The sequence below is a fragment of the Dromaius novaehollandiae genome, chromosome 22 (genome assembly GCF_036370855.1).
Source record: "Dromaius novaehollandiae isolate bDroNov1 chromosome 22, bDroNov1.hap1, whole genome shotgun sequence".
Lineage (NCBI taxonomy): Eukaryota > Metazoa > Chordata > Aves > Casuariiformes > Dromaiidae > Dromaius > Dromaius novaehollandiae.
This window is the reverse complement of record NC_088119.1, coordinates 6,712,691-6,736,704: the sequence shown is the minus strand read 5'-3', so window position 1 is coordinate 6,736,704 and position 24,014 is coordinate 6,712,691. Positions and strand designations below refer to the sequence as shown.

The 24,014-nt window shown below is 51.4% G+C and overlaps 1 protein-coding gene across 2 annotated transcripts in view; it reads left to right on the top strand.

Moving 5' to 3' along the window:
- ASIC2 (acid sensing ion channel subunit 2) overlaps positions 1-24,014 on the top strand; it is a 507,727-nt gene that overhangs the window by 472,426 nt on the left and 11,287 nt on the right. For both annotated transcript variants that reach the window (XM_026099448.2, XM_064524509.1), the window contains exon 3: positions 14,607-14,734. In XM_026099448.2, the coding sequence (XP_025955233.1) occupies positions 14,607-14,734 (128 nt within the window). The remainder of the gene's footprint in view (positions 1-14,606; positions 14,735-24,014) is intronic.

Sequence of the window (24,014 nt, the reverse complement as noted above, 5' to 3'; positions counted from 1 at the left end):
GCCGTGGGCTCGGACAGGAGGGGAGCAAAGATTTGGGGGTGCGTGGCCATCTCCTTCCCGGGCCCTGCGCAAGGAGCCCACGGGAGCCCAGGGTGCCGTTCCCGCACCGCCGGCCCTTTTGCAGGCATGGGAAAGCAGCCAGGGATGCTGCAGGAGCAGAGCCCTCCCAGCACTAGCGCCCGATGAAAGAAAAGATTGTTGCTAGAAACAAAACCAGCCGAAGGTTACCATAGCAGCACCAGCTCGGCTTTCCTCTCCCTTTCGCGACCCGGCATCACAGATGGTGCTGCCGCAGAAGCAACGGGCGCTCCTTGGCTCCCCGGGAGCGTAGGGCTGAAGATCAGCATCTGCTTGTGCTGCGGGGGACCCCGGCACCTCTCAGGGTTGTTGCAAAGCAGGACGGTGGTTTTGCTGCTCGTGGGATGCTAACCGTTCTCACGGGCTCGTGGCTGAAGGAGCTGGCTCTGCTTTCCAGTTCAGTCTCAGCTTGGAGTTGGTTTTGTAGTGCATTAAGCGTTGGTGTGGGGCAGGTCTTTCAGGGCCAGGTGAGATCTGGGAAATGCAAGAGGTGGCTTTTCTGTCTTCATAACTGCGACGGTCTGTTCCACCTCCCAGCTCCCTGCCAAGTGGATTTTGCTTTTTTGGTGGAAAAATGGGGTGCAGAAAGGGAGGGAGCACACACATTGCGTATGGAGATGGTAGGGGAGCCTAACCACCAGCCCATGCTGCCTTCTCCTTAACTGCTGAAACTCCCCAACACCGGGAGCGGAGAAGCTGCCTGGGATCCTTGGGAGCTGCTGGAGCACGTCTCCGTAGGGTCAGTCGTCTCACCTGGGGTGGGAGGGTAGGTGGGTGAGACGAGTCATCTGGTAGGGATGTTTCTTTCCATTCCCTGTGGAGAGTGCCTGCATGACTTAGACAAGCTAGCTGATATCGGACGGTCAAAGTTGAAGGAGATGCATCCCATCCTTGGGCAGCAGCTGAGATCTGCGTTGAGCCTGCAAGCTGCTGAATGCACAGGAGGTCACCGATGCGGCTGTTGCGGCATGAGGTCGGATGGGAAGCTTTGTGTGCCTGGCTGTGCAGCGACCACTCGGAAGTGTTTTCCTGGCAGTGAGATATTTTCAGTGTCATGACAGCAAAGGTCCCTGCTGGGGAGAAAGGAGGCAGCCATGTTTTTAATGCCCACAGCATGGTTTTGTGCTTGTGACCCATCTGTCTGATCTCCAGCGGAGCTGATGGGTCTTCTTAATCCAAATACTGACAGCACCTTGCTGGCGTTTGGCTCCGCGGAGAAGCATGGGCTGGTGGTGCAGCTCTGCTGCGCGCAAGAGTCAGCTATGGATCTGCAGCATCTGTGGGGGCCGGACATTTACAGCGATGTGTCCTCCCTTCTGCCGTCTCCTTCCCTACTGACCAGCAGAGACCTGTCCTGACGTTCACCCTCTCACGGTACCTCTTTATGGCTTCCCAGCAGTCGTGATGGCTGAGGGTGACTGTTCATTTCTGTCCAATTCCTTGGCTCATCAGAGCTGATTGAAGCCTGTTGTCACTTACTGCAGCCCCACCTACCTCCCACACCTCCGATGCCTTTTCTCTTCCATCCTCTACTGCACCTGTGATGTGGAAAGTGGCCACATTTTACCCTTTCCATTAAAGGAAGGGAAAACAAAATCCAAAGCAGTTAGCAACGCCTATCAGCATTATCCATGGAGGGCCGATCAGTGGTGCTTCTCTCCTGCGGTCAGATGGCACATGTCCCGCTCGTGCATGCTCTGCACGCGTGACCGCAGTCCGACCATCCGGGGCGGTCGTTGGAGACGTGCGTGCTAGTGGCACGCTGCGTGCGGGGCGACTTCACGGGCACGTTGCAGTGACTTTCCCAAGCCTTTTAATATAGGTCGTTTTGTCTTGGGATGCTCTGAGGAGGACAGATGTCCAGGATAAAAAGCAATCTGCCTCCTGGCAGGGGGCACGACACAGAAGCTCTCCAGACTTGCGGAGGAGTCTTGTGGCACACGTGAAGAGCATCGGGCGTGACGCTGTCGTCTCCTCTGTGCTGAACGACAGGTTGGCTGAGCTGAGCTGCGGCAATCACAGCTTGGCAGCCCAGTTGTTATTAAATCTCTAGCAGAACTGGTGCAAGCCACCAGGAGACCTGGGACGGGAAGAAGCTGGCCTGTCCACGACTGCCAAGCTCTGTTGGCTCCAGACCTTTTGATTTGCAGATGAAGCTTGCATTCTGGGTTTTTGTTTGCAAATGCTTTCATTTAGAAAGCTCTGCTCCCTTCTGGTGTTTACCTTTGATGCGTTTCAAGAGAGGATTCATATCCTTGCTTGGCCTTCATCTCGCCAGCCTGCACACCCCCAGGTGTGTGGGATCCTCCCCAATAATGGGCTCCCCACTCCTCTGCCTGTCCCAGGAGTTTTTGCTGGCTCTTTTCCCAGCCTCGCTTGATCAGGCTCTGGTGACCAGAACTGACTGTGGCATTTCAGTTGAGGTTCACCACCAAGATGCTCTTGGAAAGGAAATCAGAGTCGAGACAAAGCTGGCTGGGAGGCCCCTTGCTCGCCAGCATCATCTCTCCGCTCTGCGTTCGTTCGTGCATGAGAACGTGGGTTCGGGCAAGGAGCGAGGCGGCGAGTCTCAGACATTGGGAGTGGGAGTCATCTCACCCATCCAAAAGAGAAGTGTGTCACCTGAGCGAGCCAGGCACCCCTCTAAGGATGGGATGGAGAATCACCATCTCTCACCACGGACTGTGATGGGACACTGGTGACCAGCAGAGATTAGATGGTTAACTGAGATGGCTAAAATTCGGGGAGCTGAGCCCTCTGCGGGCTTGCAAAATCCACCTCATCTCGAGGCTCCTGGCAGCTCTCAGCGTTGGGTTGGACTCTGCCCAGCTGTTAAACTTCACCCTCTGCTCTGTCTCTCGTGCTGACGTTCCCTCAACACACCCTGCAAAACCCCGAAAGCAACCTTTGACTTCGGAGCGTGATGTGTCCTTTCAAATCTTCAGGTTAGCGCCGATTGATTTTTCTTTTCTTCCCCTCTGGCAAAATTCAATGCAGCGTTGTAGGCCGCCGTCCTTCTCCTTCCGCGGCGGAGCCACGCTGCATGCAATTTTCACAGGTTATTTTTAACAGAGTAAAATATTAGACTGCCTGCTGCCATAGGAGATCTGTCTGTGCTGCGCTGACCTTCCCGGGGGCGGCGAACTGCAACACAATGCAAATATTTTTATATATAGCATCCTCCATATGCGGCGTTGCAGGGCTACGGGAAGGGAGAGGGCTGGCGACTGGATGAGCCTCGGCGAAGGATATAAGAAATAAAGTAAGTACCCGGTATGAACATACTCTGCTTCTGCTCTGCAGGCCCACAGACTTTTCTTTTTTCTTCTCCTTAAGATCTAAAATCCTTTTGGCTGCAAGGGCTGGGAATTATTAGAATTTTCTAAGGAGACATCGATCAGCGTTGTCGAAACTTAGGGATGAGTTTCATTGAGGTTAGAGTTTCTGGCTGGAAGAGCAAAACCCTAAATCACTCAAAAACACCCCGTATGTCATTTGCTGAAGCATTTGTTTAGGTGCGAGACCAGGGTTTAAATCCTCACCACCCTCAGTTGGGGGGGGGGGGGGGGAGAGGGGTCCTTTTTTGGTTTATTTTTTTGTTTAGGAAAGCCATCTGATGATTTTGGGTTTCTTTTGGTCTGTAACGGGCAACGCTTTGAAATAGCCAAGAAATCTATGAGCAGGGGAAGCATTTCCCTCACTGATGTCATTAAAATATTTGTTTGCTTGGGGTTTTTTCACTCTGAGTGATAGACTGACTCGCTCACGGCTTTGTGTAATTATAAAATGTGCCTGACGTGCATCCTTTTGCCATTCAAATAAGTGTTTACTTAGTTGGTGCATTCACTGAAGTGCTTGAAAATTGCGTTGCTCAAAACACTGCCATTTATCGGCAATGCAAACTAAATAGATTTAAACGTGGATGTCAGTGCGTTTGGGGCGTGCAGTGGAGTCAGGCTTTCACACAACTGCGATCCCCGGGAGAATCTTCCAGCCTGACACCCATAGCCTGAAATGTCCCGGCCCCAGCAGCGCTTTCATTTAATTGCAATTCCAGGGTTTTCCGCTGGCTCCCGGCACGCTGAGTTGGAGCAGCTTTGCCTCCAACGAAAAAATGCTTCTCAGGGAAAGGAGGGAAAAGAATGATTGGAATTAGCCCCGGAGCCGGGACCTGGCAGTCGAGTCCTTGTGGGAAGTTCCTCGCTTTGGGTTCAAGCAGCTTTTCCCAGGGCCAGGGCAAAGCGGAGTTGCAAGACGTTATTAGTCCAATGGACTGGAAGAAGAGGATGGGCTGGTGCCGAGGATGCTCTGCCCTGAGGGACAGCATCATCCTGGCCGAATAAAGGCTGCTGCCTCCACGCTCGGCCCCCAAAAGTCCCGGTTTCCCCAGCTGGGGCCGAGCTGGAGGGTCGCGGCCAACGGCGCGTGCACGGGGCCGGCCGGCAGCTCGTCCATCTGCCGCAAAACGGCAGCGGCAGTCGGGAAGCCGCTTCCATCTGGCTCCTCCAGGCACCAAAATTAGCAGCGGGTCTTGTGCCGTTTAATATTTCAAGACGTTTTGCGGCAAGGCTTCTGCGAGGAGCTGCTTCGGTGCCTTTAAAACGGGTCTCTTCTTATTCTCCCCCCCAACGCCGGCGGTGGGAGCAGCTTGCTGAAGCACAAGGCAGCAGATGGGAGGCCCCGCGGGCCGGCACCCCGGCTCTGGAAGCGGGCAGCAGCGCGGGAGCTGCCGGGGATATTTATCCCCTCCTCGCTTCGTGTTGCTGGCAGCAGCATCCCTCAGCTCTCGCCCCAAAGCAGCCGCCTTGCCAAGAGCGATGTCGGGGCAGATACGAGGCCGGCTCGGGCTTTTTTTGCTCTCCTCCCTCCTGCCATCGCTGTTCCCTGCAACGCTGCGGTGTAAGGTGCAATTTTTCCTCGCTCACCAAACCACGGTCGGACAAAGCACCATAACCTGGCAGGACCGAACCTCCCTGCCCTGAGGTGAACCCTCCCATAAAGCAGGTTTTGTGCTTCTCTGCTCGGTTAAAGCTTGCAAACTTAATAGAGAAGCAAGGAACTGAAGCGTTCATTGCTGGTTGCTCACCGTCCAGCAAGACCGGTGGCCCGTCTCTCGTCTCAGCTTGGAGAGACCTGCAGGTTTCTTTTGCCCCGTATATTATGTAATAGGCTTTTTAATAATATACGTGGAGACATATGGCCCCTCCGATTTAGTATGCAACTGCAATATGCTTAACTAAAAATAGCCGCAATGCTTAATGTAGTTTGTTACAACACCTTCTGTTACTGGGTGAGTAATGAATCATGGCTGCGTTTTCGAGAGAGCTCGTAAGGGACCGAGCGGAAAAAATCTGAGCCTTGGGCTCGCCTTGTGTTAGCAGTGAGAGCTGGATCCGACCAGGGTCCCAAATAGTCCCATATCCGACCACTTCCAGGGCTAATATTAATTAACCAAGTAGAAGATACCCAAATAAATGTTTAGTGGGTAATCAAGTAATAAATTGTCAGTAGGAAAGCTTCTTCCGAATCCCAGGTAGGTGTATTTGCTTGCTAATATCCTGGAGTGCTGGCTCGCGTCCTGGAGTTTATATCCCATCTAAGTTCTTAGTTAAATTTTGAAATGTAAGTTCCCAAGTTAAATTTAAGGAATTGCCCCTCGCTGGCGGCACGGATGCGGCAAAGGTGGGACGAAACCCCAAGGTTTGCCCGGCCCCTTGGCCGAAGCCACGTGCCCACCCGGCGAGAGCGGCTTTGAAGCCAGCTCTGCGAGACGTGGCCTCCTGCGTCCCTTCGTCCTCGCCAGAAGGATCCAGCCGTTCCCGTTACTATGCTCGTTTGTGCCGATGGAGACAATTCGCTATAGTTATTGCACAACCCAGTATCTGCAGGAGCAATATTCTCCTTTTTTTCATTTGTTTCCCCTTGAGGTGCGAACTGGTTCTCCAGCGCGACCGAGAGATGCCAAGGGAGAAAACGGGAGCGTTTGGGGAGGGCACAGTGCCACCGAGCTTGCGATCCCTGTCCCCAGCACCCGCGTGAACCAGAAGGCCGGCAGGGTTTTATGCATGGTGAAGCACCGCGGCGTTTCGGCCGGCTCCGGGGTTGCACGGGCAGTGCTCGACTGCGGGGTTTTGGGGCTACGGGGAGGATAGGGAGGACATGAGCCATCAGGGCCCTCATGTGCCATCAAGTCTGCACCCTTGCACAAATCTCAGTTTCAGACTCTCTCTCGATTTTTTGGTGCCGCAGGTAGAAGACTCTTTTCCTTGCTTTCTTCTTTCCTGCCTGTTATTTTTTTGCGTCTCATGAGCTCTTTGTGAAAAGTCCCTTCCCTGTTTCTTGTTGAAGGGAAGAGAAACAACAAACAAGAAATGTCATTTTGTGGTGACGCTTCCCTAGAGCACAGAAGCTCTTCCTCCCCCTTCTCAAAGCAGTCGAGACTGGAAACCAACCCTCAATGCTTCTGTCACAGCCTTGAGATCCAGGTTGTCTGCACCTTTCAGATACAAGATGAGTTTTTTGAAAGTATTCTTTTCCCCAAAAAAGAGGGGAAAAAATCTCTGAAATACTCCATCTGGGTCCCAACAGATAAAGCAGAAGGATTGATTTACCTCTGTAGCTAACACTGCTCTCTCTCTTGCCTTTAATGCAAGCAGGCAGCCTTTAATGCTGGTAGCTCTTTCAGATACAGAGCTTTTGGCTTTGTTTTCTCAGAATAGGTCTTTAACCTTGCACACAAAGTACCCGCGACTTGCTGTAATGGACTTTGTTGCACGATGCTTCTGTACAGCTCTTTAAATGCTCTCGGTGTTCATCAAAGCGAGGTTTGCCAGTAGCCCTGAGACTGTTAGAGATAACGTGGGCAGCAGCAGGAACCGAACTCACCCGGTCATCGGTGCTGGTTCCTGCCCAGCTCTGGTCCCACCTTGTAGGTGAGGTTCGAGGAGCGCTGTGCAGCAGGACCATGACGCTCCTGCTGCTTGAGGGACCTGGTGGGCTGCAGGTTTTCAGAAGAGTTTTGAGCAGCGAAATTTGATTTCATAGTGAAGGGTTTACAGGGAGAGGTCAGTTATCCCTGTCAGTTCCTTAGCTCTGGAAAGGGAACACCTGAATTCCCAGCTGGGTCCCAGTATATTTATCTGATCGTGTTGCAGATACCTTAGTTACTTATGGAGATCTAAGATAGTTGCCTAGGTTCAGTGGATGGTTAGTGGAGAGGAGGGGAAACACCTTGATCGTGACTCATCCCGTTGTAGACATCTCCCTAGGATGTGATGACTCACTCTGGTGCTGCCTACCTCTCCGCTGGTGACAGGAGAAGGCTCGACAACAAGCTTCACCTTTAAGAGATGTGACCGTTCAGCGCTAGGGACCTCCGTTGTGACTTGCCCAGCGCGTGCAGCGGTGGCAGTATTAGCAGCAGCGAGTTGGGACGGCAGGACCATCCACTACATGTGTCATCACAGCATCTACCCCTTCCTGGCATGGCGTAGACTGGCAGTCCAGAGTCCGTTCCTCAACAAGCTCCAAACGTTGCATACGAGAGAGGAGGTGGGTCAATGTAATGTGAGAGAAGAGCCCTGGAGGTGATGTCCTGCTTTCTGTCCTCACAGCTGAAGGGGTCAAGGTTGAGGGACCCCATCCTTAAGAATAAATTGCTGGGTGGTCTCCAACAGGCACCAGCTCTAGGCTTTCCATTCTCCAAACCCCAGCCGAAATGTTAAAACTACTTCCCAGGAAGCAGTCGGTTAGGTTTTCCCCTCTGCTTTGATGGAGGCCTCATCTTTTGGCTCTCTAGAGACTTTTTTCTATTTTCCAGCATCAACTTATTCCCATCCAGCTGCTCCTCTGCCCGTGTACCAGCACTGGCCCTCACTGTGCTGCTCCTCGTGTTTAGCCCATAGCGCAGTAGGCAGCAGCTGGACCCCTCCATAGCATGGCCAGGCGAATCAGCCCACGCTCTTCCAGGTGCTTGCTAGAAGATGGGCTCTCCATTCTTCTGGTCCTCGTAGCCCAGGCTCTTCTGCAGCTCCTGCAAGTTTATTTGTCCATCTTGAGTGCGGGGACAGAGCTGATGACACTCTGCAAACCTCACCAGCCCTGCTGGAAATCTCGCGCTTGCTGCATCCAAGGAGTCAGCATGGTTTTTCTCGGCAGCTGCTAGAGCTGGTGTTAGGACATCGAATTTTTGTTCTGGCGGAAATAAGTCTTCCATGAATTCTCCCCAGACAGCAGCCAAAGCAAAGCCTGGAGCGGAAGAATAAACAGGACAAATTTTTAGATACTGTTTTTGTGGGGAAGTTGTGTTGACTCATTTGTCTATCAAACTGATGTTATCAAACCACCGTGAACCCTGCTGCGAATACCCTTATTTCAGCTTCACTTAGTCCTGTTACCAGGCAACTTTAACTGAAGCAAAATACAGCGCTTTCACAGAAATGAGAGCGTGCACATGGGACTGGAAGTGGTTTGACTGTAGTAAAATTAGTTTCATTTTTACTTACGAATTTTTGCTGTTCAACTATGCTGGTACTACTTTTCTACGGTTATGTTTCCATGGCAATTTCTTTTTTTTTTTCATCCATAAATTTTTGCCTAGGAAGAATGTGAGAGCATTGCGCGTTTGTCCAAGCTTTCTGAACGTACGTAGTCTGGTTCAAGCAGTGACTCAGACCTCCCTGAGTCCAAGGCACATCAGCTGGGTGGCTAGGGATCCAGTCTGCCCCACCTATGCAACAAGCCCGATGTGCTCAGCAAGTGCCGAGCTTGCTGCGTGGACCCTCTCAGAGGATCTGGTATTATCGAAACGGGTGGTACTAACAAGCAGTAGAGACCGTTCCCCCACAGCGTGGAGGGATCCTGCTGATGTTGCAGCTTGCCAGGGATGGGGAGACATGTGAAGATATTGAGCAGGAGATCCCACGAAGCCTAGAGATGAACCGTAGCACCTCAGAGCCTCTTCTGGGCATGCTGTGGGAAATGTCACGCTGTTCCTGGGGACCTTCCTACCCTGAGGAAGAAACTGGGGTTGCAAAGTGCCACTGCAGCACAACACTCCTCGCTGACATGACGGAATGAAACAAGTCCTCTTCAATAGGGACAAAAAGGACCGTCACGCTTGAGGGTCACCGTGAGGGTACTCTTCCTATGTGATACCCATCTTCGTGCTTTGGTAAGACACTACGGCGTTGAACGGCGCTTACGCAGAAGAGGCATGGGCGAATCTTTCAGCCCGCTGTGAGTTAAGTCCTAACATTGCTCCCATTTTATGGCTAAGGAGACTGAGGCAGCAGACAGAGGACTGTCAGAGGAGAAACCAAGACTCCCAACTCTATGCTTGCTTCTGCAGAGCACAGGAGAAGGCTTATTACCCAGAGTAAACCTTCAGGCCACCTTCTAATACAGTCACGATGAGAGGCAACAGCAAAAATACCACGTATTTTGCTCGGATTGAACTGCAGGGGCTTTGCTTTGTTTTTTCTCTGATAGAAGCGTCTTCCTCTGAGACGGCAGAACTGGATGTGACTGTTCTGGCTATAAACGACCCATGACTCGGGCTGCAAATATCTTGAGTTCCCAATAAATTAGTGCCAACTACAGCTTCAGATGTTAATTGCCAGGGAAAAGTGGATTGGTTTGGACATCATAAGGCAGGGGAAGGAGGGTAGCTACATGCCTTTGGCAGCATTTCTTATTTTAATTGCGGCTCCTTGCGTATTCACGGGAATGAACCTCGTAGCCCGCACCCGAGCGTACAGTCAGCTGGAACTTTATTAAGATTTTCTAGCGATGCTCCAAGCGGAAAGCACTGCTGAAGCCATGAGAAGCAGCACCAGAAATAGAAAGCTGTGTGGTTTGCTACATGTAATGCTCTGCAACCAGCTTGAAGCACTTGCTGAATTAATCCCCTATTTAATTAATGCTACTGTAATCCCTCAGATAAAAGAGCAGCTCAGGATTTGTTCAGAAATGCTGTCGTGTGCACAGTAATGTATATTAATGTATTTAAAAAATGCAGTCATCAAGAGTTTTCCCTCCCTTCCCAGCCTGGGCCACAATAAGAAATGATTTTAAAAGCACTGTTCTCTAAAAAGTGGGGTTAGAGATTGAAAGAGAAATGAATGAAGGTCTGTGACTAGACTTCCCAAAACGATGAAATCGGTTTGAAAACCATGCGACACCAACCGAAAACCCAAATAGAATTTCTTTTGAAAGGTTTTCTGGCTTCTGAGTCTGTGGTTCCCTGGTCGAAGTTTTTTTAGGTTTTTTTCCCCCCCTTAATTGACAATTGCAAGAAACAAGCTTAAAGAAATGGCCATGAAAGCTTAATCTGGCACTTAGTGACGTGCCTCCAGGAACCAGCGCTCCAAGGAGACATTCGATAGGATGCTAAAACTGCAGCAACCATCAAAACGATTGCGGGAACGCGTCTGCTCGTGTAACAGGGCTGTTGCACCCTGTGTCGCACCTCTCCTGTCTCTGGGTGACAACCTCCTAGGCCCGGGGCCACCCAAAATGCCAGAGAGCCTGCGAGGTTTTGCTCTGCTCGGGGACATTCATTGTAGGAAGCTAAACTCCTACCACGGACAGTCAAATGCTGCTGGAGGCTGGCAACCAGAATGCTGGGACCCTCTTTTTATTATGTTTGCAGCAAATATTTAGGATACACTAATGCTTCTCAGTTACCAATGTGGAGCTTGGAAACATTTAAGATGCAGTTAAGGAGGAGTGGTCCAGACCTGTTCTGTCGAAGGGTTTTGTAGTTGGGAGTTTCACTTTTCCATCCTAATGCAAACTAGTAAATTTGTAACGAAAGAATTTTTAGAAGTGACAGTTTTTCAAAGGCGTTTTCGTACTTACAGTTTCCTATTCTCATGTGTTCCTTGCTGGAAGAACAATGAACGCTCGCTAGCTTTTGGCAGCATTTCTAAAGATGCTGCGGATTTTGTTATTCTTGTTATTATTGATTATGAAAATTAATAACTTTGTTTTTTAAAAGCAGGGGTTCATTTCCACAGTATGGAAAATCCATTCGCCTACCCATCCTTGATTACTCGCGGTTACATGCCAGGACTTTCTATTTCAGATGACCAGCCCTGTCCCTTTTATGTCCCTTGCAGATACTCGCAAATCACGTTTCTGGATGCACAGCGATACACACACACACAACACACAAATATGCAAAGCGCTTTGTGGGAAATACATGGAATTAGCTCAGAGATGGAAAGAGCTGGGGAATTGCAGTGCGAGGTCGGTGCAGCAATAGGCAGAATAATTTCGGACTAAAAATGCTTCAACAAAACAGTTCCCGTTTTCCAACAAGTTAGGCTAAATACAAGCTTTCTGCTCAAACTTGCAAGGTAATTACTGAAGGAAGCATATGGTGACTACTCTGAAGTGTTGGAAGGGGATCAACACTAGGCAAAGCTATGGAGTCGTTTAGCATTGGTGCAAGTGGGTGTTATGTGGAAGTAACAGGATAGGACTTGGCGTTGGAGAAGCGGTAGGTGGTCTCTTGGGAGAGGTGCTGAACCGAGCCGTTCGGCATGCATCAGCGTGCCATGGAGGCAGCTGCGGGGTGTCCACAGAGCTGCCGAGGGCGGGTGCACGGGGCTAAATGTGCCGGCAGGTGCCAGGGTGCTGCCGCGGGCTGGTGCAGCACCTGTTCTGGGTGCCAGTGAGGTTGGATGGGGACGCGAAGCTGGTGGCAGCGCTTTGTTTCTGCAGGTTGCATGAGGAAGCTGGCTTTGCCTCCAGCATTAAAATATTTGGGGGGCCAGCGTGGGAGAACTGTTGGCGGGAAGATGACCCTCAAATGAGACACAATGAGGTGCTCAAATGAGGTGGGCCAATGCTGATCTTGAACAGACAGCAAGAGATGTCATATCGACGTCTTTCTGCCATCTCTTGGGAGGAGAGGAGCCAAACTATTGCCGAGCAAGACAAAGGCCTGCAAAGTCTTTGTTGTGGTGGGCTCTGGAGAGTCCTTATAATGCGGTTGTGTTCCTCACAGTGACAGGAGGGTGGTGAGGAGTGATCCAGGTTGCCATCGTTGGGTTTGAGCAGAAGCAGAGCCTGGCTGCCCTCACCAAGGATGGTCTTGGTCAAGGCCGACCTCGCTCCGGGAGGCTTTACTGAAACACCCCGTCCATGGGGGCTGTCAGCCCAGTCTGGTCTTCTGCTCCTGCTCACACAAATCTGGCATGGAAAGACCAGGAGAAAAGCCAAATGAAACCCTCTCTGCGCCACTGGTGCGCCAGTGTGGGATTCAGAGGAGATCCCTGTGCGTGCTGCATCAGCTACGTGACACCGCTTGTGATAGTAATACAGCTGTGCCATAATCATGGCCTTATGTAGATACCAAAAGTCCTTCTGTCAGGATGATGAACAAATATGTGATTGTGTATGTGGAGCGTACGTGCCGATGCACAGCGTCGACAGATTAGTGCTGCCCCAAAGACATCAATCAACGTGAGTCTGTATTCAAGAGCTGAGCTTTGCAGATCGATACGTCTCTGACTAGTTGAAAGTCCAGCTCCAGACAGTTGGAGCTCAGCCTCTGCCAAGCACGGAGAGGTGGCCGCCCCCCTGGGAGTTAGCCGAATTATTCAAAGCCCGGTGAGGTAACTGTTTTAATAAATCCTCTTTAGCTCCAAGTTGTTTTCTCTGCCGTAGATAGAAAAGCCTAGCTTTCAAAGGTTAAATATTAATAGCCTGCTCCAGCTGCTCTTTCTGTAAAGGCTGCAGAGATAAAATGCCTGAGATCCGGAGATGCAGCCACTAGATGTGTCGCTTCAGTCCCAGAGCCTGAAGTTTCAAGTAGAAAGAACATCAAGAAGATGATGTAAAGCCGCCTCACTGTCAGAGCGGTGTTTTTTAATGCTGTTTGCTTCTGAAACCTGAATGAAATGTATGTTTTGGTTTGTGTTTGGAGGGGAGGGTTTGTTTGTGCCTCTGGGCAGGGATCTCCAGAAATCTCTGCTCCAACCACTTTGGTCCAGGGCTACACCAGCCTCAAAGTGAGGCGAGGAAATTCAGTCTCAGCTGTAAAAGAGAGAGATTTCTGCACTGCAAATGGTCTTGTTTAGCCTAACGAATCCGTACCTGAGCCCATTCCCCCCAGTACGGTCTCTAGCTACATTTGCCTTGGAGGCACCAAGTTGGCAGGGCGTAGGAAAATCCTTGTGGGAAGAGAAGGCTGAACTCATTGAGTCAACAGAGTTGCATCCTCCTGGGCAACGGGCGCCTGAGATCTGTGAATCTCACATTATCCAATATCACTTTATCCTTTCTTCGTGCTTCCATCCTGCCCATATCAAGCCTGTGGTCTGTTGTCTTCTGCTGATGTTGTCCCCTGCTGCACGTCTTCTGTGCAGCACCGGGCGTAATGGGGCTCTGCTCCGTGGCGGTGATTCCTAGCTGCTAGGTTTCCCCTGGGAAAGATACTTCAGATTGAATAAGGTACAGCTAAAAATGGAAATGCATAATAAAATGGTGGAAAAATAGGAAGAATTAGTAAGTAAAGAAAGTGAAGCGTGGCAGATCTTTAAACACAAGTTCTTTAGATGCATAGGTGGCATTTGCAGACCATAGGCATGGGTTCATATTAGTAGATATACTCTGTTTCTATACCAAACTATGCATAGTTAACAACTTTAACCTTCCTTTGCAAATCAGTCTCCCCTCCCTTAATCCCATATGCTTCTTCTAGTTTGTTTGTAAGTGAGACAGTAGCAGCAATGCTAAAGAGAGAAAGGTTATGTACCCTATTGCATGAAGATGCTGATGTGCTAGATGAGCCCCAAGTGCTCTTCTCGCACACTTGGGTCTGTTTTACATGCTATTAATTCTGCCTTCAGAAAGTCTCTTGTAAGTTAGTTTTAGCCTCTAGTGGAAGAAGGCAGCTGACCTCGATCTACTTTATATTCAGCACAAACTCACAAGGTGGAAACGAGCGGCTATCAGCCGAAGTGAGGAAAGTTGTAACTTGATGATGTGTCTAAGCCCATAAACTCCAAAGTGCCTTTGGGCAACTTGGAACAACTCAGGCTAATAAGTACATGGGCGCCTATGAAGCATTACACACTTTTTTTCTTTACCAGATATCCTGCTTTTTCTCACCAGTGCCTCAGGCTTAGTTAGATGGGACTGCAGGGAGCAGGCTCCGGGTGCAACCGTCCTTTGGGTGTTGGAGACTTTACTGATACTAGGAATTTCTCTCTTTGGGGGAAGGAGGAGTTGAGGTTTTTAATAAAATGCATTTAAGATTCTGTAGCTAAAAAAAAAATCTATCAGCTAGAAAATAGATATCGCCTCCTGTTTGCTCTATCTTGGAGCTTGGTCTGGAGACAGACCAAGCCGAGTTGCAAATCTTGGCGTTAAATAGCGGGATATGGGGAGAGAAGGGCAAATGTCCCCTTGCTGTCAAATGCGATCCCGCCTGCAGCCAGGCTCTGACACGAGCGGCCCCATCCCGCGGCCGCCCTCTCGTCCTTCTGGTCAGCTAACCTGCTGTCTCCTTCTTCCAGAGGAGACGACGTTCGAGGCTGGAGTCAAAGTTCAGATCCACAGCCAGTCTGAGCCACCGTTCGTCCAAGAGCTTGGCTTTGGCGTGGCCCCTGGTTTCCAGACCTTTGTCGCCACCCAAGAGCAAAGGGTAAGTGCCTGATTTCATTTTCCTACCCAAAGCCCTCTAATGGGTCAATATGTGAGGTCACTTCTATGGAAGGAAGCCCCTTGAGAGGTGTTTCATGATTAACAGCTGTTTTCAGCCCAGACACCCTTTGCTTCAAATTGCTCCTCCAGTTGGCTAGCTTGGCTTGGACGAGGACAGGTTTTACGGTGTTGCTTCCCTCACATTGCCCAGAATTGTCACAGCTTTGGCCGCGGAAGGGTGTTCATCCCTGGTAATTACCCTGGCTTGCTCTGTTATTGCTACGGTTCAGCTATGGCAGTCGCAAAATGTGTTGGGTACCTTCCAACGCCCTGCAAAAGGATGCTTTTTGCCAAAAGGATCCCACATGCAAGGGATAAAAGGAGTTCAGAGGAGAACATTTCATTAGGTAAATGAGCTTGAATCCTTACAGGTAACACAGAAATACTTACATTATTTATTATAACCAGGGATGGGAAGCTCGTTGCTCCTCATACAACACTCTCCCTGCATCCCGACAGTGACATGTCGTCACGGATGGCTGTGATGAGACGTAGCATTGTTAGACCCAGATCCTTGCTCAGAGTTTGGAAAGCTGGCCAGCAGAATAAATCCCTTTCTCAGTTTGGTCCCAACGCTGGCGTTTTTAGCCTTCCTGCTTCATTGTGTCTCTCATTTTCCTTTGTGCTCCTGCATTCGCCTTCAGATGAGACATGAATCAGATTCGGGAAACACAACAGGAGCTGTTTGAGGGTTTGCTCTGATTGAACCTCAGTGGGGAATCAGAGCCGCGGTACTTGTATTTCAGCTTAGAAGAGCAATTCACCACCAAATGTATCCTGAAGCCAAGGCATCTCTCCATGGACACTGGTACCAAAATGCACCTGAAGATGCTGTATTTCAGTGAGCCTGGGTGCAGATCCTCTCTCCTCCGTGAGGACGCACGCGTGCATAGGCATGCAGGAGAGAATAAATGGTGTGGGTTCCCTGTAGGCGAGTGCCAGGTGGAGGCTTCTCAATTAAAGCCAAGAAAGGGTTTTTGTGTTGTCAGTCTGTATCTTGTGGGAAGCCCGGTGGGTTACAGAAAATGAGCAGCTTTATCGGAGCGCAGAGCACTTGTTTTGAGCATAACGCCTTGGTAACAGGGAAGGTGGAGGACTCTTCAGGGGCCGAGGCAACAGCTGCTGAAGTACAGAGCAGCTGCTCTCTCCTCGACACATCATCCTCCAGCCAAGCCTCAGCCTTGTATGGGTTTGGACTCCTTAGACACGCTGACTCCTCCTAAAGCATGCTGAGCCCAGCTTACTGCCCGGGTAGAGCTTGCTGGATGGTCATCAGAGGTGAGGTTGAGACGGGAGGATATTTGCTTCCCGTGTGTCCGAGTGGACTGGGCTCTCTCTGCCTTGAATGTGCCACCGCTGAAGCTGGAGGTGAGACCCCCCTCGTGCCCGTGGGCAGCGATTCAGCCATCTCAGCTCCATGCTGGACCGCTGCCATCAGGGAAGGGCTTGATGCTTGGAAAGGCGATGGACCAGGCATTGCCGTAGGGCGTCCAAGGTGCATGCTGCCGGCAAGAAAGCCACGTTGTCCAGGTGGTTGCCCATGGATTCAGGAGACCTGTGTCAAGGTGGCTTCTCTGCCCCAGGCTCAGCCAGTGGAGAAAGCAGCTAAGTTAAACTTCAGTCCTGACCATTGGGGAGAAGTTAATGTTCATTTGTCCTTCAGCGGCTCTTGGGCCTTTCTCTGCCCTTCCCTACCATACAATTGCATATGGAGGGCTGCAGGGCTGCATTTCCCGAGAGGGGCATGGGAATATCCACATAAGCCAACTCATTAGGGAAATAAGAGAAGCGATAATTTAATTGTTCAGAATTATCCCAAGTCTTGGAAACCAGCCAGTCGTGGGTATTTTTTGTAACCTGTGCCTGTTTGCTCGACACAAATCCTTCCACGTGTCCCCAGCATGTTCCCTTCTCCCAGCAGCTGCCTTGTGCTACTCTGGAGGAATCGGCAGTATCTGGTATTACTTATGTAGGAAATACTGCGAGATAAAGAATCTGGACAGAAAAATGATTAATTAGCACCAGAATTGTTGGCAGTGATTACTGTACTTTGAATCCCTTGTCTGTCCCATCTTGTGTTTGGGTATCTCTGATGCATGTTGGCACCGAGGGTGAAGCTACCGTTCAGCCAAGCAGCAAAGAGCAGGGTGGGCTGGAGATGACTCATGGGGTCCAAGCCGGCGGCTGGCAGCTTGCAGACGTCGTCCCATTTTACAGGGCGGCAAAGCGACGTGCCAAAGGGCGTAGAGGAACTCGGTGGTGGAGCAGAGCATCCTGCGTCAGGGGCCTTGCCGGGACCGGTTACGCTAAGAACGGCGGTGCAGCTCTGGCTCTTCCATCCCCAGCCTGCACATCTGCTTGAGCAAAACCCTCTCCCATTCCGAAACTTTTAAGACGGCTGCTGGAAATCTTCCCCTCGTGCTTCACATCCCATCGCCAGCATTAGCTGTTTTGTTATTTCTATTTAAAAAAAAATAAAGGAATTTTGCAAGGGATCCTATTAAGAAGAAAAGTAGCGGAGAGAGGGGAAACCACATTCCTCTGCCAAATCCCTCCTTCTGGGGAGGGAAGATGGATAGAAGATGATAAGGAAAATAGGTATTTTGGGGAGTCTCTTGGCTTGAAAGTGTTTTTTATTCCCCATATACCACAGCGCAGGGCTGGGGCTATGCAAGGGCGGGAGGTCCCCCTTTGATCTGAACCTAAAGACACTGAGTTGTTTTTCATTTAGAGCCAACCTGGCCTAAAGAAATTGTCCTTTTATCATGTTCTAATTGACTCTGTCCACCCCAAAACGGTGGCACCATTGGTGGGTTTTGCACTGCTTCACTGGAGGACCAAGAAATGTGCACCCGTGCTCAGAGAAGAGAGGACCTGTTTCCACTGTTGTGGGCACCGTAATGCTGGGCCTCGCCCACCTTCTCAAACCCCAAAAGGATATTTATTTGTGGCTGGGTTAGAAGGTTGTTGCTCTATTTCTGGCCCGGTTGCTGCCCCCTGCGGCCTCAGGCAAATCTATCCCTTCGCCCCCCCGTCCCTGAGAGGATGATCTCATTAAATGTCACTTTAAAATTAGCCACCGGGCTGGTAGCTGGGAGTGCAGACGGGAAGGAGCCCTTGAGGTTGGGATCCACCCACTCCATCAGAGGTCAGGGTGGGTTCCTGCTAATTAATTTGCTTCCCCACTTCGTTTTACGTGCAAATTAATGCTTCCACCTGGTCGCACCAATGGGGACCTGGTCCCTTCTCTCTGGTGGCACCTTCTTGCCTTGCTGCTGCCTGCAGGGATTTTCCTCTTGCATCTGCTCAGACCAGCCCCTCTCCATGGCTGGGACGATCCTGCTCCTACGGCGGCTTTGGCGACCTGGGGGAATTTGTCCGTCTGTCGCTGTGTTCCCGTTGGTCTGCAGCAAGCCGCCCACCTCCGGAGGTGCATCCCGGGGCTCCCGCCGGCATCTGGAAATCAAGCCCCTCTTCTCCTCCTGCAGAGCCCAAACCCTGCCTCCAGCTCTCCGATCTCTCCGCCAGCGTGACACTTTTAGGAAATGTTTGTCGGCTTGGTGATGTTAATGCCGTAACGGTGTTGTGCTTGCTCACCATGCAGCCACGGCAGTAAAACGCACCGATGCGGCGGCACCGCGGCGCAAAAACAACTTTGCCAGCAGATCCGTTGCGCTTGCTGAATCGGTGAAAGCAACCCTGCAAAGACGATCCAAGCTGGACGTTTTCTCCATAAAATACATCTGTACAGTTATATAGGGCAATTTTTTTTTTGCTGCAGACACCTGGCTGAAACAGCTGCTTTCTGTCCAAAATTGCTTAAAATAAAGAGACTCCGTCTCCTTGCTTGGAGTTTGAGAGGAGCTGGAGCGGAGCTGACTTGCTAAGCCTGCAGAAGTAACTTAGGCTTTGATAGAGGTAGCGCAGAAAAAGGTGTGCAATGGACCATTGCAATTAGAAAAAGGGTGTTTAGGTGCAGGATGATGAAAACCATCTTCTCTGGCTGCTTTTGTGTAAACCATGACGGTGGCCTTGTCTGCAACGCGGCGCTCTTCCTCTAGAAGAAACCAGAGTGGTCTCAGAGAGAGGAGAGAAAACTGTCTCGGGCCCGGAAAAGTGGGACTGGGAATATCGATGCCGTTAAGGGAGAGGAACATGGAGACGTCCGATGGCCTGGAACCGCTCGCATCGACGGACAGGAGCGGAGAGTGCTCCTTCCCCGGCTCAGTTGCTCCTCGTTCCGCCGCGAGCGCAGCGCGTTAGGGAAGATGAAACGCGCACTAAAACAGCAATCTCTGCCAACGTGACAATAAAAATTTAAGAGGTTTCAATTAAGCAACAGGTTCAAAGACAGAGCAATATTGTTTAATAGGGCTCTAGCGCGCCTCGGAGACTCATCCCCTCGTAACGTTTGCACGGGACAGAGAGCATCAGCTACCAAAAACGGCAGTATCACGATCTGTAATTACACGTGAGCTGCGAGAGCAGGTCTTGGGGTGGCAGCGATAACTCTCAGGCCTCTGTTTTTGAGCCACCGTGCAGGCAGTTGCGTTTGAAAAGGTCACCCGTCACAATTCAGTAGCATTTTGCAAAGTTTCCTAATGCCGACAACGTCTTCTACCCACAATATCGCACCTCCTCCCAGAAAAACACGAGCGCTGCGATTTCTTTCCGTTTCCCTCAATCCCACACGCTCTCCCGGTTGATTCTCCCCCCTATATTTCGTTGGACTCTAAATTAATTAAACTACTGGGTGAAGCAAATTGGCAGGCGGCCGGGGCCAGCCTGAGCGACAGCTTCGGCTCGGCGCGCAGGGAGGGCTCGGAGCCGGAGGACGCGCACGCGGGAGGGATCGCAGCACTGCTTTCGGAGGGCACCAGCGGGGTTTCGCTTGGAAAACTGCGTTTGGCGCGAATCAGCCCCTTTGCAAAAAGATGCACGGCAGTCGAAAGAAAATGGGTTTGAAGGGAAGCAATGGAAAGGATGCATCCGAACGAGCAGAGATTGAAAAACACGGACTCATTTAGTTTAAAAAAGAGGCCAGAAAGAGAGAGCATCTCTGGTGTATATGCAGTAATGGTTTGGGTGCTCCTGTTAACCCCTCGCAATATTGCAAGGGAAAGAGGGTTTTTAAACAGACTGAAAGCTGGTCGCTGAGGACGGGAAAGCGGGTTTTTTTCTTCCCATGGCAAAGACCTGGCCTGCGCTATTGCTGCGTGAAGGTATCGCAAAGGCCAGGAGCTTCGTAGGGTGCAACGTCCGCCGCGCACCCCCCAATTGGGTCACGCACCTAAGATTTTGGCCAACATATTCAAGCAACATGAGGGCAATGCCTTTGCATGCCCAGACATGCTGCTTTTCCAGTGACCACTCAAACTGGGTGCACTGGGACTATGGGCACTGCAGCTTTGCTGGGGTGCGGGAAGGGTTAAGCGCGCGCCGGTAAAGACAGCTCTTCCGACACTTCCTTGAAGGGAGCAAATGGGAAGGAACAGATGGATTTACACCGAGAACAGCCCTGCCCATGAAGGGAGACAGTAAATAGAGAAATTCCAGCATCATTAACTGGGAGATGGCGACAACAAGGGCTGCAAGCTGTGTGTGCCTGGAGGTTTTAAGTATTTTTACAAGTGCTGAAGCCGGCTGGAAGTGCAATGCTATTAAGCCAGTGCTCTGCGATGTCTCATTAAGGAGCAGAGATTTCTGGTTGTTGTTTCATTTGGAGCAAATGCGAATCCACTCCATCTAGACTTTGCCGTGTTCAAGCGTGGGGCTTTGGACATCCCTCCTTGCAGCCTGAAGTTTGGTCACGTCATGTGCGGCAGGTGGGTCCTTCCCGGATCCACACGTACATGTGTCTCGTCCCATGGAGAAGGCAGGTATGGCCAGAAACCAGCTTTTGTCCTGGTGCCACGGTTCACCCTAGGTCAGTGCATCCCTCTTCCTCCGCGAAAAATTCCTCCTGGCGAGGTGGAGGATTTGCCGGGATCCTGCACGGACCCCACGGCAGAGCCAGGAGCAGGCGAGTCCCGGACCTGATGCTTTGCAGAGACGGCGCTGGGGAAAACACCAATCTGCTCTGGATAAAAACACCGTCTTCGATCCAGCCAGAGCCTGGAGATACCCGGCGATGGCTGGATGCTGCAGGACGAGCCTGGGGAGCGGGGTAGGAGCCAGACGCAGTGTGGTGCCCAGGTGGCTTTTTTAACTCTGCCAAAACTCTTCTCCATGCTGGAAATGCCACCAGTCCGCATCTTCCCTGCTGCAGAAGATTAAACGCGTAGATAAAACGGAGATAGGCATTTAAAAAAAAGACCTCTGCAGCTCAGGACACATGTTTGCAGTTAGCAGGAGGCCTGGTGCCAAGAGCAGAGCACGAATGGCAGCTGCTTAAGCCAGGAAAGAGGGATGCTGCGGGGATCAGGTAGTGTCAAAACACAGAGCAGGGCCGCTGTCCCCGTCTGCAACCCGTTCCCACCACGCGGGGCTTCGTCGCAGTGCCTGGGCTGTGCGTCCCGCATTTCTGTAAAGCCATCCTCTCTCCCGTTGTATTTCGGGAAAGCAAATCCGTCATGCGTTTATGGAGATGGGTCAGTTTGTTCCTTCCCTTTCCGAGCCTGCCAGTTTGTAACTGATTGGCTCCCTCCTTTGTAGCGGAGACTGGGCGAATTTAAAAAGCATTTAATTCATTAATTAAGCATTAATGTTTGTGAGCGGGCGAGGAGGCGAGTTTGTCAACCTCAATTAGACGCCAAAGTCGCGTTTCTGTGAGCAGGAGAGGCCGCCGTGCCAAGGAAGGTTGCACGTGGGCAGCCCTAGGAGAGCTGCCACGGCGGCCGAGCAAAATTACGGATCAGCGTTACTTTTCCGGGCGAACCATCAGGAGCCCCTGGATGAAGCGGTTTTGTGCCTGTTGCCTTCTCCCTCCTGGCCGCGCTTGTGCCACCGCCAGCGTGTGGTTTCGCTCCGGCCATCGGTGCAGAGCATCACCCCGTCGCGCTGCGGAGCTGGATGAGCGGAGGCATCCGCAGGTCCTGCAGCATCCTTCGCCTGTCCTGCTGCCTCCACACCGGAGCCCTTCGGGGCTAAAATCAGCATCGTCCGGAGGAGGCAAAGCAATTCCCTGGAGAGGACAAGCCGGCTGCGCTGTTGCGCGCTGTTCAAGGGGCTCCGAGGAAAAGAAATCACATGCAATTAGCTTCTCTCCCACTCACTGCGTTTCTGTGCCTGCAAGCCGCAGGATCGCTCCGTCGCCCGAGTTGCTATTTACTGGCCAGCCGGGCAGTGCCGGCTCCGTAACGTGCTCTTGGAGGCGACGCGAAGGGCCCGCGAGCTTTGCAGGCGGGATTTCCAGTGCCACTAGCTAAATGGTTTCACTCGAGCAGCTCCTCGGGGAGGTATGGCTGGAATATAAGGGCCTTGCTTGAGGTTGCATTTCCCGGTAGAAAAGCACCCATGCTGGCTAGGAGGGGATGAAGAGGGCTTCAGGGTGCTGTCGCCCACCTGCTTGGAGCATCTCTTTCCATGCCAGATGGACTATTTGAAGGCTACAAGCCAAGCCAGCCCAGGGACTGGATCTTCTCCCCTTTGAAGGGTGACGGGGAGCATTTCAGCGATGCGCCCGGTCAGGTGGAGATGCAGCAGTGCTGGCAATCCTGCGTTTGCATCTCCGGGGTTGGAAGCGACGCTGTTGTGGCTCCAAGCACAGGCTGTAACAGCTTGGCTGCCTTCCGAGATAATTGGAAAATAAAAGGTTGAGACGGGAGCTGACAACATCAGAGACTTGGCACGTCGGCACCGCTCACCAAAGCTGCCCGGGGGAGGTGGCAGGAGCTCTCCTGGCACTGTCACGCCGGGCTTTGGGGATGCCACAGCCCGTTTTCCCCCAACCCACATCCAAATTATCAGGGGAGGGTGCAGCAAGATTTATGAAATGCAGCTCCCGATTTCTGCACGGAGCCCGGTCTCCGGAGATGTGCCTCCTCCCGCCGCTCTTCGGAGAGGACCCACAGCTGTGTCTGGTGGCTGAGCAGGCGGGAATTTGCTTCTGATTACAAATTACATAGCACTAGGGACGCGGCGTGCCTTTGAAGCTATAATTACAGTGGAGGCTCCAGGTAACAGCCCTTGATGAGCCCCTCGGAGAGAGAGGAGTTCATCGACGTGCTCAGGGGAGGCAGAGTCTAGCAGCCTGCAAGCCCGGGAGGATTTGTCTGTACGATCTTGCCTGTAAGAAAAAAAAAAAGTACAGATTTGCCTGTAAAACTTCCTCATGAATCGGCCCTTGCAGCAGCATTTCCACCGAAAAAATGATGGGCAGAGAAGCGCACAGCTTCCCAGGACCTCCGTGCAGCGTCAGCTCCCCCGGCGTGCGAGATGCTTTCCCTGTGGCCTTGGCATTTCTGAACTTTGTCCAGCCCAAAAGATGGATGGCAAGTAGCCTCTGCCCAAAAGTACGTGCAGGAAATATCTGCCTTGTGTTGCAAATTGTAAGAGCAAGGTATCGAGATAAAACAAGGAAGGAAGAGCATCGAAGGGACCGTGTTGTCCGTGTGGGGGCTGTCCCGGTGCTTGCCTTGGTTTGCCGGTGTTCCCGGTCCGGCAGGGCTGGAGGAAAGCTGGCTCCTCGCCGCGAGATGGGCCGTGGCTCCGTTGATCGAGGAGGGTTTAATTAAGCATTTAGGCCCTGCATCTCCTGCGGACGCTGTGCCAGCGCACAAGCACCGTGGCTCAAATCCAGCATTGGCCAAATGAAAAGTATTTAAGCCAACTATCTGATTGTGGCTCCCATCATTCTCTGATCCCGTCACCTACGTTCGGAATAAAATTTAAAGGGCTTAAAAGATTTGTACGGAGTTGCGCTCAGAAGAGGGCTGATTCCATCGGAGACGACGGTTATTTATTCTCCTTTATCATACAATGTGCAACATATGGGCCCCTTTCTCCGCTGCGGATGACTAAATGATGGCATCTGGTGCTCTGTTATGTTGCAAGTGTAAAGCAAATGAGAAAAGATCCCCTTCAAACGGCACTTTGCCAGTGCCGCAAAGACGTACTTGATGCTTTCATTCAAAGGTGCTGCTTTGCTGACTCCCAAAACCATCCTGTTTAGAGCCGGCTCCGTTTCTTGGAGGTCGCGGAATCGCTGGGAATTGCTTTTTTTTCTTTTTTAATCCCTCAGCTGTTTCGCTGCAGATGGGATCCTTCCTTCGCCGTCTGCG